At 25.9% G+C, this 19,269-nt stretch overlaps 1 protein-coding gene across 7 annotated transcripts in view; it reads right to left on the minus strand.

The window, feature by feature from the left end:
* Positions 1-879: 879 nt before the first annotated feature.
* LOC124955512 (zwei Ig domain protein zig-8-like) overlaps positions 880-19,269 on the minus strand; it is a 198,940-nt gene continuing 180,550 nt past the window's right edge. For 3 of the 7 annotated variants that reach the window (XM_047510064.1, XM_047510065.1, XM_047510063.1), the window contains 2 exons: positions 8,963-9,090; positions 8,096-8,768 (listed from right to left, as the gene is read on the minus strand). In XM_047510064.1, the coding sequence (XP_047366020.1) occupies positions 8,460-8,768; positions 8,963-9,090 (437 nt within the window). In that variant the 3' untranslated portion in view covers positions 8,096-8,459. Of the gene's footprint in view, positions 1,744-2,892; positions 2,976-5,555; positions 5,725-8,095; positions 8,769-8,962; positions 9,091-19,269 lie in introns of those variants that run through there. The other 4 variants (XM_047510068.1, XM_047510067.1, XM_047510066.1 and 1 more) reach the window with 4 other exon arrangements.

Raw genomic sequence — 19,269 nt, forward strand, 5'->3', positions numbered from 1 at the left:
TATAAGTCGAGTATAATGATTCTTTGCGTCTCGTTGTTTCTCTTCATTTTTTTTCTCTCTTTTTCTTTTGCTCGAAAAACAAAAAAAAAAAAGAAAAGAAAAGGAAAGAAAAGAAAAGGAAAAAATTGATCGTATGAATCATCGATTTCGAGAAGAAAAAACAAAGTAAAAAAAAAAGAAAAAAGAAGAAGAAATAAGAAAAAAAAACGAACGGCTCGTAAGCGCTGCGATATTATTCATGTATGTACATACACTACCGTCAAAAAGATTATTTGGACCATTACTATAATTATAATCGCATAACAATACAATATTATTTATATTCTTCGACGTTATTTTTCTATTATAAAAAAGACCAAAAAAAGGATTCTCATTTGTTCGAATTAAATAATTACTAGTAAAGAAAAATAAAAAAAAAAAAAAGAAATAAAAAGAAAAAAAAAGAATAAAAAGAAAGAAAGAAAAAAGAAAATCTAAAAAAAAAAAAGAACGGAATATATAAATATTGCGTTTTTAAAAATGAAGAACTTCATGGAAATGATTGATTTTTGGATATGAAAACAAAAAAAAGAAAAAAAAAAGAAGAAAAAAAAAAGAAGAAAAAAAAAAGGAACAGAAAAAGGAAAAATCAAAAGATTAAGAACTTAGAATGGAAATATAAAGGAAGAATGAGATCGTGTCATATTTTGAAAAAGGCGAAAAAAATTGATAAATCGCTTTTCCTTCTTCATAATAATCGATACTATCTTACAATTTTGTAGTTCAGTGAATACGGAAACTTTTCGACGGCAATATATATATATATATATATACATATATATACATATATATATATATATACATACATATATGTATACATATATATATATATATATATATATACATATATAAATATCATATATATGTACGTATGCACAAAAAAAACGATTGCTCGCTCAATCTCGGCGACGAAGCACAAAACTCGCTGCTGTTATATTTATTTCAGATAATAAAAACGAATTGACAACAATAATACGAGTTCTCGTAATCGATTGAGTTTGAACGAACAATTAATGGGATTCGCGTTAGCTTAGCGATTTTCTTGAAAATAATTCGATCGTACGAAAGGTCGGCGATAAATTTTCGTCGAAATGAAAAAGAACATTGATGATTTTATTTGTTTCTTCTTTCTTTTTTTTTCTCTTTTTCTTTTTTTTTTTTTTTCTTTTTTTTTCTTCCTTTTTCTCACTTTTTTTTGGCTGTCCTTTTTTTTGTATATCGTTTCGAATATCGTGCCTTTTTATTATAATTTTTGATGGTAAAAATTTTCTATACAATTACATCGCCGACGATACGCCGTCCTTGAAAATCGCATTAATCGTGAAAATCGTTACGTTGAATCTTTCTCGACGAACGATATACATAAGTACGTACATATGTGTGTGTATATCTATGTGTATGTATATGCATGTACATGTACGTTTGTGTCTATGTGTGTGTGTGTGTGTGTGTGTATGTATGTATGTATGTGTTTTGTGTATGTGAGTGTACGTCGATCGTCGAGCGTCGAACTTTCATAGTCCAAGATCATAGACAAAGTTCAATGTTATTATTTTCTTTGTTTTGTCTTGGAAGAGCAGCACTCGCGATGACGGCTAGAATATCGTCCGAAGAAATAGAATCAGCGGAAGAAATGTCGCGGCCATTCTGTCACCGCTTCCATGATGCATCGCCGCTGGATGTTCTTCTGAAACAAACGCTATGCTATAATAGAATTTACTATTTAAATCATTTTCCTTTTGCCTCACTACAAGATTACGAAATGATAATATATAATTGAAATTAATATTTTCATATTTATGATTAGATTGTTGTAATTGGTAGAGAGAGAGATAAAAGAAAAAAAAAAAAAAAAAGAAATGGAAGAAAAATTTTATTTTCAAGCTTGAAAAAATAAATGTCAAGTGATTTCCATTATTATTTGATATCGAAATATTTTTTTGCCTTTCGATCTTTTCTCTTTTTATCAAAACTTTTTTTCTAATACCTCTTGTAGTCTTTACCTTTTTTTTTTGTTTCTTTTTTTTGTTTGTTTGTTTTTTTGTTTCCTTTTTTTCGAACGATTATCCTCGATCGCTTTTAAGAAATGAGTTTTTTTTTTTTTTTTTTATAATAATTTTGTATAATACTTTTTTTCTTTTTATAATTATTCAACAATTTACATCGTCGACGATACGCCGTCCTTGAAAATCGTTAATCCTGAACACTACGTTGAATCTTGTAATTATTTTTTATAATTATTTTTAATTAAATATTTTTTTATTATAATAATTTTATATAATAATTTGTAATAATGATATTATAATAATTTTGTATAGTAATTTTTTATAAGGAAGATATAAAATTTCTTCAAAGAGTAAATTTTCAAAAGTAAAACAACGTAAAAATGATTAAATAATTTTTCCGATCATTTCGGCAAAATAAATTTTTATAATAAATTTTTCTTTTATAAGCCATTGAAATTTAATATAAAATATTATTAATTTCAATTTCAATTTAATTAATATTATTAAATTTATTCAAAATTAGATTTTCAAATGTAAAACATGTAAGAATGATTAAATAATTTTTAAATAACCGTATAAAGCATTTTTACTAAAGAAAAAAAAAAATTATGAATTTTTCTTTTTCTGTATTTCTTACTTTTCTATTTTCATTTTCTTTTTTTATCTTTTCTTTTAATTCAATACTCTTTACGAATTTATTTTAAAAGCAATAAATCGCGAGTATCTCGTAAAATAATCACGGTTTCCCTTTATAACGAACGATTGGAATATTACTAACAGAACAACTTCAAAGAGATCGCCTCGAAGCGATGCAAACAACCAAATTAATACGTTCTAAGATGTCGCGAACCATCTCAGAGACGAGAACGAGGACCACATGACCCGAGGCTAAACGTTTCTAGTGAGGACATCGTTTCCGTTGTAGTTATTCTAAACATAATTTCCATAGAAATATATATAACGTGTATATATATATATATATATATATATATATATATATTGCGTACATATATAATATAGTATATATAATATATTCAGTTGTTTGAACACGTAATTATATACCTTTAACATATTAATGTACTACATATATATTTATACACATAAAATAATATATATATATATATGTAATAAATATCACACATACACATATATATACGTAATGTGAATACACACATTTATTTACGATGTACTTACACACATTTATCTTACATATATATATATATATATATATATATATATATATATATATATATATATATATATATAATGTATATTTTTTATGAAAATTTGTATATGTATTTTTAATATATTTATAAATTGGTTTATTTACATATATATATATATATACGATTCGTAAAAAATCGAATAGTTTATCACTTTCGAAAGGTCTTCCGTTTTCCGAGTGGTTGCTTTAATTATTAAACTATCCAAGCCCTTCGTATATAAAATAAATATCTAAAATAAATATCACATACATATATATATATATATATATATACACATAATTTAAATAAACACATTTATCTACGACATACTTACATGCATTTGTTTTAAATATATAACGTATAATATTGTTTATGAAAATTTATATATATTTTTATATATTTATAAATTGATTTTTTTTAAATGTATGATTCGTGAAAAGTCAAGTAGTTTCTCAATTTCGAAAGGTTTTTCGTTTATCGAGCAGTTGCTTTAACCATTAAGCTATCCAACCCCTTCGTATATAAAATAAATATCTAAAATAAATATCACATATATATATATATACACACACACACACACACACACACACATATATATATATAAAATAAGTATCCAATAGATATATATAGATAGTGTATACATCCACGAACGTTCCCAATTTCGAAACAGAACTGTAAGTACATCGTAAAATATATTTATCTATATTTTCCAAAAATCTATGTATAGTAGATACATATATATATATATATATATATATATATATATATATATATATATGCAGGGTGTCCTTCTATAGATATCCGTGTAAATATCTTGCAACTGACCGAATTTATAAGGAAGTTTATTATATTAAAAAAAAAAAAAACAATGTCCGCCACTTTTTTTTCTCATGTACAAATTGAGTGTAAACAATTTGTTTCTTTTTTCTTTTTTTACTCGTGACCTTCTCGAACGAGAAATATATTATTATAGCATTTAATTTCTCTTTTCTTTTTTTTGTAACGATCATTTGCAATACTAATAATATTTAATAAAAGATTGTTTTAATATTATTTTTTATTTACTATTGTTGCTTTAATATTATTCATAATGTCGTAATAATATTTAATAATTAATTATTTATCGTTTACAAGATAATTGGTATCTTAATGACTGGACCAATAGATTCGTAATTATATTGTAATTCATAATTCATACTGCGATACAAAATTATACTATTTGTACATTGAGAATATGTTAACTTTGCAATATAAAGAATTATTTAAATGTACAAATGTCATTGCCATTTTATACGTACACGGAATAAATTGAAAATGCAACGTTGAATTTGCAAAACGATTAGAAACAAATAGAAGACCAGATGGAAAAGAATAAAGATAATAAAAATCAACTTTACAAAATGTTCAAGCGTTTTAAAAACAAAAGAAAAATACAAACCAAGATCGAAAATTTACCTTTAAACAAATAAACATTAGTAGAAAAAAAAACTATGAACTGACTAATAAATATTAGAGACATTAAATTAAATATAAAAAGAAAGAAATTACAAATCTACAATCAAGCTCATATGAACTTATATTGTCGAATGTAAATTTGAGACATGGTTGTTCATATAAAAAAAAAAAATATATATATATATAAATGTTTCTTATTAAACTTATTTGTACGATCGATAGCCTATTATGAAAGGACACCCTATATAATAGATTAACTAATTTCATATGCGAAAAATTCATTAATGAAATGAAATATAAGTAAATGATAAGATGATAAGTTTCGATATTTTCTTATCATTTTATGAAATGGTACCCTATATAATAGACTTATTAATTTCATATGCGAAAAATTCATTAATGAAATGAAAAATAAATAAATGATTAGAAAGGCGATTTGATATTACGTTTTTTTAAGATAATTAAAGATTCTCATATTTTCCTATCATTTTATGAAAGGACACTCTGTATAATATACTTACTAATTTCGTATGTGAAACATTTATTAATGGAATAAAAAATAAATAAGTAGAAAAGGGGATAGATTTCGATATTCGGATACTTTTTCGGACTAAATTAAAAAAAAAAAAGTTGACTAGAAAAAGAGAGAAAGAGAGAGAGAGGAGAGAGAGAGAGAGGAGAGAGAGAGAGAGAGAGAGATAAAGAAGGGGAGATAAAGAAAAAGAGAAAAAGAAAGAAAAAGAAGAAGAAGAAGAAGAAGAAGAAGAAGAGAAAGCAATAAATCATATATTCATTTTTTTTGTATTTTTTTTTGTTTTTGTTTTTTTTTTTTTTCATTTTATTTCTTTACCATTAACTATGTGCACTCGTACGCTGTTGGAGTGAGTATTGTTGGGCGAACACGTGTAAAGTCCCGAGTCTTCCTGGATGGCCTTCTGAATGAGCAAACGACTCGACGTCACGGGTCCTTTTTCTGTGATCAGGCTAATGCCGCCTCTCGGCGAATCGAAGTTAATCGCCTGTGAAAGAGAAAGAGCGAGAGGGAAGAAGATCTCGTGTGGCGCCATTAACTCTTTCTATTTCTTTTTCTTTTTCTTTACATCTCTCTCTCTCTCTCTCTCTCACTCTCTTTCTCAGTCATTCACTCTCTTTCTCTCTCTCTTTCTCAGTCATTTACCCTCTTTCTCACTCATTCACTCTCTCTCTCTCTCTTTCTCTCTCTCTCTCTCTCTACCTATCTATCTTTTTCTTCCTCCCTTTCTCTCTCTCTCTTTATCTTTCTCTCCTTTTCTATTTCTATCTGTCTCTCTCGTTCTCTCACTCTCTTACTCGCTCTCACTCGTTCTTCCTATTCCATTTTCGTAGACGTGCTTAGGGTGGAATAAAGCTACTTTAGGGATTGGAATAAGGCAAGGGTAGGGTGTATAGGTATCTTATTTAAGTGGTAGAAAGCATCGTAGAAGTAAAAAAGACAAGTTGAGAAACGCGACTTAAGTGCGTCGACCGCTCGACGCCATGTTACGTTGACGTAATCGAGTGTTGAGTAACTACACGGATACAAGGATATTTTTCGTTTCCTCTTCTTTTTTTTTTTTTAATTTTATTTTTTTTTTTTTTTTTTTATATATATATATATATCTTTTCTTTGAACATTTTTTTTTTTCTGGTCGACGACGTTTCGACATTTTTTCCCACTGATCCTTCTCCTCCTTTTTTTTTTTTTTGTTTTCGTTTTATCTCTCCTATTCTCTATTCCTTTTTATCTTTTCAATTTATTTTTCTTAATATCGAAAATGAAAATTTTCGAAATGAAAAATCGAAAATTTTTTTTCTTTCTTCTTTTCTAAAAAGAAGAATTACGTTACGTCCTACGGTCCTTTCTGATAAACGATCGGTGTTTTTGTTTTTCTTTTCTCTGTTTTTGTTTTTTTCTTTTTTCTTTTTTCTTTTTTTTTTCTACTCAAAAGGATAAGAAATATATCGTGTATAGAAATTGAAATTGTATAATTGTAAAGTAACATAGATGTTACTTTTTTATTATACGATTATTATCATTAACATAAATTTTTTCGGTTATTTTATCACGAGAAGAAAAAAAGAAAAAAAATAAATTGACGGCATTAAAACGGAAATAACATCTATCATTCGTTTCTTCTTTTTCTATTTATTTTCAACGTATCTCTTTTTTTTTTCATCGTATTGATTCCACGACGTTATCAAAGTCATATAAAAATATTATCCATATTCCATCTATGTTCGTAGAATAGTAAAGGCTTTTTTTAAATCAATGATTATAATTAACCAAAATTATCTGTTATTTCATTAGGACGAAATACACGTAAATTAAAAAAGAAATTATGTCAATGATTTATTTATTTCGATTACATTCGAAATATTTATTCGATACCATCGATGTTTCATCTATACTTTTTTATATTCTATCTTTATATTTGTATAATATAAGTGAAAATGAAGAAACTTGTTCGATCGTTCATTCAATTAAACAGATTCTCGAAGGATATTCACTGTGAACTACGAACTAATTTTGAAGTTCGTTTCGAAATTACACGTCGCTCAGAAACTCTTCAAGCCGTATCCGCTCACTTGCTCTCCATCTAATTCAGATAATCTTACCGTAATCCTATTATCTTAATGTCTAGGTCTCCTGAGAACGCAACAAGCTTTAGATTCCATTATCCCCGCGCAGCTAACAGATGCCTTAGAAAATACAATAATACTCTTGCTAATCTTTAATCGGCTTAATCGGTTTGCGAACCTCTTGTCGACCGAGTCATGTCTCTCAATAAATAATCGACATATAGACATTTATAGAATTGATATGTTAACGAATGATCGATCTCGTTAGAAAAAAAAAAAAAAAAAAAAAAAAAAAGGAAAAGAAGAAAAGAAAAAAGATATGTACGAAAGAGAACGATCACCGACATAAAAATTTATAAGTGAACAAATAAATGAATAAATAAATAAATAATTAAGAAAATATATTTGTGCTTTTAATTTGAACCAAATTTTATTCCCAATCAGGGACATATATTGAAATGTAATATATAACGATGTAAACGTAATCGATTTATTTTAGCGATCTCATGAAAGAAGAAAAAATATTTCATTATTGTTAATCATCGAAAAGAATTTTTAATAATTGCGTTTATCTTGAAAAAGTAAAAAAAAAAACATATATATATATATATATATATATATATATATATATACTCTTGCCAAAATTTTACATATGAGAGAGATAGCAATAACGTGACTTCTTTTCCTTGCGTTTTTCTCTTTTATAACAATAATATGAAACACATTTATAGGTTTCCAAAATAAAATAAAAATAAATAAATAAATAAATAAATAAAAAAAATAAAAAGGGAAAGAAAGAAGTACACAGCATCGCGAATGTAGTACGTTTTTCGTTTTAATAAAAATCTGAATAAACGAAAAATAAATAATAGGATATAAAATCGATGGGACGTAAAATCGAAACGAAGGCTATCCGATACTATGTATGTATTTCGAGATTGACGTTACGATAAATAAATAAAAATTTTACAAAAAGCATTTCAAAATTGATATAAAATGTCAACGTTATGATGTACCAACAAGATCATGTCGTTATTATAATATTCGGATTTTAACGACGTTTTACAACTTTTAATACTATCGCTTTTCTTTCATCCTTATCGTCTCGCAAAGTGCGAAAGCAGGTCGACCGCTTCTAAAGCTGTGTTCGTTGAAATCAAGACGAATATGGAGAGCTGAGAGAAAAATAGAAAGAGAGAGAGACAAAGAGAGAGAGAGAGAGAGAGAGAGAGAGAGAGAGAGAGAGAGAGAGAGAGAGAGAGAGAGAGAGAGAGAGAGAGAGAGAGAGAGAGTCGTTGATAATATTCTTTGGCAAAGAGGAAAGAACTCCTTTGTACGACGCACCATTTCCGAGAAATAGAACGAAGAAACGAAATAAAAAAAAAAAAAAAAGAAAAAAAAAATATATATATATTAAATTCAATAATTCAAACTTCAATATGTCCGCCATTTTTCTCAAATGTCTCTGCTCGAATAATAATTTATTATTATATCGTTATATATAAGGAAGGAACAAACGTGAGAGAAGAAAAAGAAAAAAAAAAAAAGAAATAAATTAATTAATTAAAACGATCAATGTTGTTAATTATTCGAAATCATAATATTCCATTGATAAATTATTTAATTGATGGTAATATCGAATTATTTTTGTTCTCCTACCTGTCGATTATGACTCCAGATTATCGTGGACGGTGGCTCTGGTGCGTATCTTACCAGACACGTTAGATTTATCGTACTATCTTTGTTAATAAACAAATCTGGACCTCCTGTTATCTCGGTGACTGGTTCTGCAAACAGACAAACAAAAAGAAATAATGAGGATGATAATAATAATAATGAAAAAAAAAAAAAAAAAAAAAAAAAAAAAAAAAAAAACAATAATGGAAATAAAAAGAAAGAAAAAAGTAACATAAATAAAAGGATATAAAGGATAGGAAAAGTATTAAAAGAACGATGAGAATTAATGTTTTAACGAACAACGAACATAAATATTCAATTGAAAATCATTTCCCCTTCATTGATACCGATATCGATGTCGATTTATTCGAATCAACTTCGTGAAGATTCATTTAGATCTTTAAAGAGATAATAATTAAAAGTTTTCATAATATAAACGTGCGTTGGTCGACTTTACTCTCCTTTATTATTGAATTTCAACAGATAACGATAAACGGTAGGTAATTTTGCATGCTTAATCGCATCCTCGTTAATAAATTCGCGTTCACATCACCGTGAAATCGAATTCATTATCGATCCACCATCGTCATCGACATCAACGCAATATCTCCGATCTCTGGATAAATTTTCTACGCATCACTAATTCTCTGTTGATCTTTTCCAACGGTGTTATATATGTATACGTACGTACTGATAAATTCATATACATATGCATATAAATATATATATATATATATATATATATATATGAATATGTATATATATATATATATATATATACATATATACATGTCTGTAGTATAATGGAATCAAATATTAGATTTAATTTATGTTCGATTGAATAATGGAGAATAGGAAAGACAAAAGAAAAGATTACAAGCTTTGATATAATTATATTTGTCATTCACTTATACGTAATTAATACTTTGATGTCGGATGACGTATTAATACTTAAATAATAATTAGAATAGTAAAAGAAAATAGAGAAAAAATCGTTTTTTTTTACGCCTATTGTAAAGTTAGACAAATAAAAGTTAAGTAGAAATTTCTAAATATTAGAATAAGCGACGTTGTATGTCAGCGAATTTTTTTGAAACGGGTTTAAAATACGACAAAATTCGTCACCATATTGTTACACTTGTACCGCGTCCGTCGGCTATCATGTCCTCAAAGATCAACTGAAACTCGTACTTGATTAAAAGAAAATAAAATTTATTTTCACTGAAATAAACGATTTAGACTTAATATATCATTCCTAATATTAATTACTGATCGAATGTTAATTAATTCTTCATTAAAAAATTATGACATTCGACTGGAATTACGTAACCTGAAAAAAAATAATTTATTTCGACGGAATAAAATTTACTTCGTTTATCACTGATTCTTATCATTGATCAAAGACTGATTTTAAATCACCGATCATTTTGTTTGTTCGAAAAATTTGTTCAAAATTTTTTACTTTTAAATCGATAACGGCTGCTGACTCGGTCATATTATATACTCTCGAACCAGTTTCCCGATACTTTTTACCGCTAGCATAGCGTTACGAAAAAGTATTACTTTCGTAGATAGTATTATTTATTATGAAAATAAAGAAAAGATTTATTATGAAATAAATAACAGGAGTTAGAAATTAATAGTTATAAAAAAGTGCACCTAATATACGATTAAAATTAAAATTATAAAATTAAAAATTAATGTTTCGAATTGAAAGGTCATTGATTTCTTTTTTTTTTCTTTTTTTTTTTGGCCCATTCAATACAATCTGAACTTATAACTGAAGATAACGTTATTAACATCATAATACTTATGAATTGATTTCTGGCAGTCGAAACATTAAACCGATGAGTTCATCAGCATAGTCATTAGAATAGTGGTACGAACAAAATAAACATTCCACGTTGTTATTCAATTACTATTCTGGTATTATATTCCTTATCGATTTGCTCCACTTCCGTGTTTTAGAAGTATCTCATATTACGAATATTGAAATTGTAAATTCGGAAAGTAGAAATCAAATTGATCTGAGTATAATACGATAATGATTACGTTTTAACGATAATAGAATTAATTGACAATAATATTAAGAGACATGTATCTAATAATAAGAAATTAAGTCAAATGAATTATTTTCAATGTTATAGAAATTTTAAACAAATTCGTAATATTGAAGTTCTTCCTTTTAATAATAATATGAGATCTTATATTCGGTACTTTAACACTATAGGCGATATATTTGATATCGAAATTGATATTCGATTGTGGCTGCATGAAAAATTACACTAACTGTTGTAGAATTATCTCGATCGGGATTTGAATATGCATGAATTAGTACACAAGGATAGAATAATTTAATGATCAAAGGATTCTATGTTCGATCGTTGCACGAATTATATTTATTATTATTGAATAAATCAATGAATTATGTACATAGCTCTATTACGTATATTATATATATATATATATATATATATATATATATATATATATATATATATTAGATAATATATAGCATAGCACTAACGAAATTATTCGTAATGTATTATTATAAAAAATTCTATATTTCATTCTGTTGATACTGAATGAGTTCTATACGTCCATAATAGAATGTGATACTTGACAAAAATTGTTTTCTAAGATTAGTCTTTATGTATGCTTACATTTTTTATTATTTCGCGTTAATTTAATTACAAGAATATTTTATGATAAAAATCTTATAGAAATATATTTTAAAAATTGTTGAAATTATCAAAAAAAAAAAAAGGTACAGATAATATTAAAAATAAAAGATATTTAAACGTATATTTTTTTTTCGTTTTTTCTTTGGTTTTATATTGCCTATCGAATTTTTCATGTACACACGGAATTGTAATAAATAAGAATGTATATATATATATATATATATATATTATATAGAATATATACATACATATTCTTGTTTATTACACATATATATATATATATATATATATATATACAAATAAAAATTATAATACAATAAATTATAATATAATATAAATAGAAGTTGTAAATAAAACTTTTTACGTAAAACAAAACGACCTATATATATATGTTATACCATATATGGGTAATAACCTCGTGAATTAAATAATATACGAAGTTCACTTTTGACTAAATATACAATTGTTAATGTTCTTGTGTAATAACGTGTAGTTTGTATTTGTTGGCAATTTCTGAATAAATGATACCCACCAGTAAAGTAATAAAACTTGGAGGTCTTCATGATTTGAGTCCAAAAGATATAGATTGACTAACTTTTTGGCGTTTCTTAAATTATCCACGAAGACAAGAATGAGATTAGAAAAAGGAATGAAAAGGGCAGAATTGAAGTACAATAGGAGCATGAAAAAAAAAAAAGAAAGATGTCTATTGGTCAAAGATGGGTCACGAAACAATTCGTTCAAATGTTTAAACAATCCCATGTGCGTCCCTTTTCGATTTGATGATCATATAGACTAGAAGATATTTTAATAATAGATCCTAAAAAACTCTTAATACTCTGGGTTGTACCTAAGTATTTATTTATTTTCATCGTTTATTTATTGCCCGGCCAGACACATTAGCTGCGTGTTTGATCAAAAAATACCCAAGTTCGGCAATATATTTTTATCTATGGTCTTTCTTAGCAACAATTTAACAAATTCCCAAGGGCAGATATTTCCAACAGTGATATATGATCCTTAGGAGAAACAACTGAAAAATGCGCATGTGCGGCAACACGATCATACGTATATATATGTGTGTGTGTGTGTGTATGTGTGTGTGTATGTGTGTGTGTATATATGTATATGTATATATATATGTATGTATGTAAATATAAAAAAAAATATTTAAATAAAAATTATAATAAAATAAATTTTAATATGATTTAAATAAAAATTGTAAATAACAATTTTTTTTTACGTAAAATAAAACGATCGAACTATATCTAATATAATCGTGTAAGAAAGATTCTAAATTTGTCTATCGAAGAATAAAGATTTAATTAAAAACCGATGATCTAGTATTAAACTTCGGTCTTTGCAAGACGGCCATGGTATATCCGCTTTACGAAATTCTCGATATTAATATTCATAGAGGTCCATATCCACGTGAACGTTCTCTCGTCGATCTCGTAAATGCACGTTCCTGTAATAAGATGCATTCGATAGAAGCTATTGAAGATCTTCAGAGGAAGATATTTGCAGTTTGAAGAAGGAGAAAGGAAAATGTTATTTCTCTTTAAGCGTGTAATTTTAAATAAATTCGATGTAATATATATCTATATATATATATACATATATATCAACGAATAAGCGGTAAATAAATTAAATCCTTATTGTTTAAAAGTTAAATTATATGATAATAAACGTTGAAGGACGAATAGGAATTTGAAAAAGGAATTAGGAATTAGGAATTTCTTTTTTAGGAAAATTAGGAATTTCTCTAAAAAAGAAAATATTTTAGAGAATGACTAACGAAATTTCAAAAAGATATTCTAATAATAGTTAATTCATTCTATTACCATTTGAAAATTCTCTTTAAAAAACAGGATATAAAATAATAGAGAATAATGAACAAAAATATTGTAATTAAATGTTTAAAAATTTTCTAAAAAAAAGAAGATTAAGAGGATAATTAACAAAATTCCATGAGAATATTATAATAATAATAATCAATTTCTCCTATTTAATATTCTCAAATTTAATATTCTCTTAATATATAAAAAGAGAGAATAATTTATAAAATTCCACAAAGACATTATGGTAGCCAATTCGTCCTACTTCTGTTTGAAAATATTCTTCAAAAAAAAAAAAAAAAAAAAAAAAAAAAGAAGAGAACAATTAACAGGATAATCAAGAATATTCCAGAAAGATATCGTAACAAATGTCAATTAAATCTACTTCAATCATTTGAAAATTTTTTTAAATTAAAAAAAATAGAAAAAGAAAAAAAGATAACAAATACCAAGAAATAAAATAATTGATAAGAGATAATTTAAAAAATTTTATATATATCCCGACAGATTTTTCAAAAACCTTTCTCTATTTCAATTGATAAAGTCGAATTGTCAAATTCGACGAGATAAAAGATCTACGATCCGTTTAACTTCGACAAAGGATTATATAGAACGTGTAATAGTGATATGCAATGACAGATAGGAAACAGGTTTAATATACCTTTCGAACTATCCAAAGGAAAGCAAAGATTAAATCACAGAAGAAATTTCTTTGTTTGCTGAACAACCCCGTTCGATGTTTGTCTTTACCAAAAGAATAGATTGATATCTTCATTTCCTTTCCTAGGAATATGTCGTTGAACAACCACACATTCCTTCGACGATACATTACTTATCCTACGGGGCATTTACAGCCTTTGAATATATACATATACACACATACACACACACACACACACACACATATAGATATATATATATATATATATAAAATCATTAAAATATAATTATTATTGTATTATTCGCATATCGATTTAATTTTTATTTTCCAAATTTACAATTTGAATGTTCGTGATATGAGATACTTCTATGTGGAACTAACATGAAAGTGGAATAAATCGATAAAAAAAATAATATCAGAATAGTAATTGAATAACAACGTGAAATGTTTATTCTGTTCGTATCATTATTCTAATGACTATGCTGATGAGAGCGCATCGGTTTAATCCTTCGACTGCCATCGACCTATGAATATTATGATGTTAATAATATTATCTTCAGATATAAGTTCAGATTGTATTGAATGGGCCAAAAAAGGAAAAAGAAAAAAAAATCAATGACTTTTCAATTCGAAACATTAATTTTTAATTTTATAATTTTAATTTTAATCGTATATTAGGTGGACTTTTTCATAACTATTAATTTTTAACTCCTTTTATTTATTTCATAATAAATCTTTTCTTTATTTTTATAATAAATAATACTATCTACGAAACTAATACTTTTTCGTAACGCTATACTAACGATAAAAAGTATCGGGAAATTGCTTCGTGAGTATATAAAATGACCGAGTCAGCAGTGGTTATCGATTTAAAAGTAAAAAATTTTGAACAAATTTTTCGAACAAACAAAATGATCGGTGATTTAAAATCGGTCTTGGATCAATGATAAGAATCAGTGATAAACGAAGTAAATTTTATTCCGTCGAAATAAATCATTTTTTTTCAGGTTACGTAATTCCAGTCGAATGTCATAATTTTTTAATGAAGAATTAATTAACATTCGCTCAGTAATTAATATTAGGAATGATATATTAAGTCTAAATCGTTTATTTCAGTGAAAATAAATTTTATTTTCTTTTAATCAAGTACGAGTTTCAGTTGATCTTTGAGGACATGATAGCCGACGGACGCGGTACAAGTGTAACAATATGGTGACGAGTTTTGTCGTATTTTAAACCCGTTTCAAAAAGATTCGCTGACATACAACGTCGCTTATTCTAATATTTAGAAATTTCTACTTAACTTTTATTTGTCTAACTTTACAATGGGCGTAAAAAAAACGATTTTTTCTCTATTTTTTTTTACTATTCTAATTATTATTTAAGTATTAATACGTCATCCGACATCAAAATGTTAACAAACACTCATGAGTGCAGTACTCTTTGTTTGTTTTCAATGAAAAATTTTGTAAGAATGACAATTATTAAAAAAACTCATGAACAGTAATTATTTGTTTCGAATAAAGAAATTCGATGAATAATTTGTAATATAGAAAAATTTTCTTCACGTTTATTAAATCGATATTTCTTTCTTTTAATCGATTGACAATTATTGAAAATGAGCGGTGATATTTGTTTTTCTTTCGATGAAAAAAATGGGTAAGTTCTTTGTAATATAAAAAATATTTTTGGCTAGTTCATTGAATCGTAATTTTTCTACACAATGTTAAATAAAATTAATTCAATCCCCGATACATCATTAGACGTAATTCAACGAATAATGTAAGAGACGTTTCAATCAGGCAAAAGTAAAAGAAAAAAAAAAAAAAAAAAAAAAAAAAAAAAAAAAAAAAAAAGAAAAAAAAGAAAAAAGAACGTACTCCAAATTTAGACAAATTCAAACGTAAAGAATGATTGCGAAAGGTTTCATCCTTGGATGAAAATATTTTTTCAGTTTTTCTTATCGTTCGAAGAATCTGAAGAAAGTTTCATGGAAGAGGATAATATTGATTACTTCGGAAGCAATACAACTGTAAATCGAAACAAGACGAGTGAATTCGATGAAGTCAAACGTGATAAATATTATCAAGATCACACTTTATATTTATCATTGACATTATCGATTTTCCCATGTATTCATCTTTATAAATATATGTTTCTACTTTGATTATATCAATTAAATTTACAATGTACCGTAGATTCAAAAAAGAAAAAGTAGATTATCACTGCTGGACTTAGGTTACCATAAAAAAAAAAAAAAAAAATAAATAAAGAAAGAAAGAAAGAAAGAAAAAACAAAGAGGTTTAAAAAAAAAATTACCATATTATCTTTAATATTCACGAAATTCATCTAAGTAATTCTACTTTGCCAATATCCACTATCGATTATCATCATCGAAGTTTCGACAAATTTGACTTTATCCAATTAACCAAAACCAATTCACCTTTGATCATTGAAATGGAAACATTTGAGTCAAGTTCTTGGCAAAGATCATCGCGCAATTAATCTATCAACTTCGACTTATATTTTCTAATTTAATTCATTACTATGAACGGAATTCATTTTGATCCGATAATCGTCGTGAATTTTCTTACATTGAAATATGTCTTTAACAATCTTCATCTCGAAATCACTTTAATTCTATCGTAAATTATTATGATAATAAAATCATAGAAAGGAGTTACTATCAAATCAATTAAATGTACCTAAAATAAGTATATACATTTTATTAGCAAGAAAATGATTAAAAATGTTAGAAAAATTGGAAATTCCAAGTATTCCGAGTATTCGGATACTTGAATTAATCGATTCTACCTTAATACGAGATATTGAATACTAATCGAATTTTAGTTGATTTATCGATTATTCGTGTATGCACTTTATATTCCGAGATATACTCAGATAAATGAAAAATACAAATTTGAAGGATTTACGGTAATACGGAAAAACTTCATGATTGTATTGTTCGTACGTAAAGAGGAGAAAGAGAGAGAGAGAGAGAGAGAGAGAGAGAGAGAGAGAGAGAGAGAGAATTAGGTTCTATCAAAGGTTCTATCAAAATAATTATTTAATTTCTAAGTTATAAAATTATCAAGAATGATAGATGTTTGACGTTTCCTCAGGTAAAATGTTTCAAATGTTTATCTTCCGTTTGAATACAAAGTATGTCGTCTCATTGAATATCGAAAAGTTATTAATTTGCATTAAAAATTTACGATTGTTAAAAATATTCAATAAGTACAATAAAATATTCCACGAACGTGATTATATATTTGAACATAATTTAACATATTTGAATATAATAGAATTTAGTGGAATATAGTTACATAATATAAATGTAATATTTTGGATTTTTAATTTCAATTAAATAAATAAAATAAATATAATTGGTATACGTTAAGATTTTACTTGAAAGTCTTATAATTCAGAAATTAAATATTTTTTGAATATTTTTGAATATACCTGTTGATGAATCTGAAAAGATTTAATTGTTAGTTCTTTTTTTTTCCTTTTTTTTTTTTTTTACTTCTTTACAAAACGAGAAAGCCACGTTTAAAATTTTGTCGCACTATGTCGATTATATCTTACACATGCATTATCATGAATCATTTCATGATTCATTTTATTACTGTTATCTCAATCTTCATTAATCATATTAAAATATGATGGTTAAATTCTCTCCGAGTTTCGTACGAAGTGTATAATTTTTCAGAATACACTTTTTCATTTATTTAATGTTACAATCGTAGAATCTTGTAATATCTCAAGGACTATCCATCATTGATAATGTTATTATTTTAGAGATCATAGATAGTTCTTCTTTTATTATTTTATTTAATTTTATATTCGATAAAAATTTACAATCGTTTTTGGAATATCTTTAAGATGGAAATTCTGATAGAGCCGTAAATTTGTTTAAATCATTTTTAGAAAAGATTAATTTTATTAAATTTTTATTTATCAAAAATTTATTAAATTATATTATTATTTCTTAATTTACTAATACATTTTATATTTCAAGATTATTATTAGATAAAACATTAGTTAATTTTACGTTACATTAAATAGATTACATTCTTTCCAAAATAAAAAAAAAATATATATATATAAACAATTTAATTAAATATAAATTTAAATTGTAATATTAAAATTATTTAATTTTTTTTTTCAATATTTTATCTCTATAAATTATTGAATCATAATATTATGATTAAAATTAAATATAAAATAAAAATTATAAATTTAATTTCAATAATAATCGCTTATTCAATTCTAATATATCCTATTATACTTTCTCATTGAACATATAAATTTGTTTGTTATTTACATTTTTAATATTAATTTTAAACGACGAACGATTATAATTAATAAAATTAATATAATAAATAAAATTAATATAATTAAAAAAATTGATTAAATTACGTTAACATTAATGTTTAATTATCAAATGGCAATTATTTTTTCATTATATCCGAATAGATTTGACTTGAATGATATGAATTTAATTAGGCGTTTCGATAATTCATTAAATTAACATTAATTAATTCAAAGAAAAATTGCAAAAGTTAAAAACTGCGAAACATATTTATTTGGCAAGTAGTCTCTTTAAACAGTCTCTTCGCCCACGTTCAAGTATATTGAAATATCATGAAAATAATGTGCGTTGACGTGCGGTATTCTGAGGATATAGAAGCGATAAGTTATCTGAAAGGCAAGGTACGGGCCACGATATACGTGTTACCGCTCTGGTGACTGCTGGAATCGGGTTAACGGGTTTCTCTCAGTTACAACGACGAGCTATGATCCTCGTACATTATGGTACATAGTGCACCATAGTATCGTCAAAGATCAGAGAGGAAGTTCGATCTTACATGTCTGATTCGAAACGTTTCTACTCTAGCATTTCACAACCACTAGAATTCCTCTCTATCTATCTATCCATCTGTCTGTCTATCTATTTGTCTATCAGTCTATCTATCGATAAGAATTTACCGTTGACGTATATATCTAATTGATTCAAAATCGATAATGAGATCAAATTGATGTTAATTATAAATATCGCACGATCGAAACAAATCTGAAATTTATTTCATTATCTAAATTTG

Source organism: Vespa velutina, chromosome 18 (assembly GCF_912470025.1).
Source record: "Vespa velutina chromosome 18, iVesVel2.1, whole genome shotgun sequence".
Lineage (NCBI taxonomy): Eukaryota > Metazoa > Arthropoda > Insecta > Hymenoptera > Vespidae > Vespa > Vespa velutina.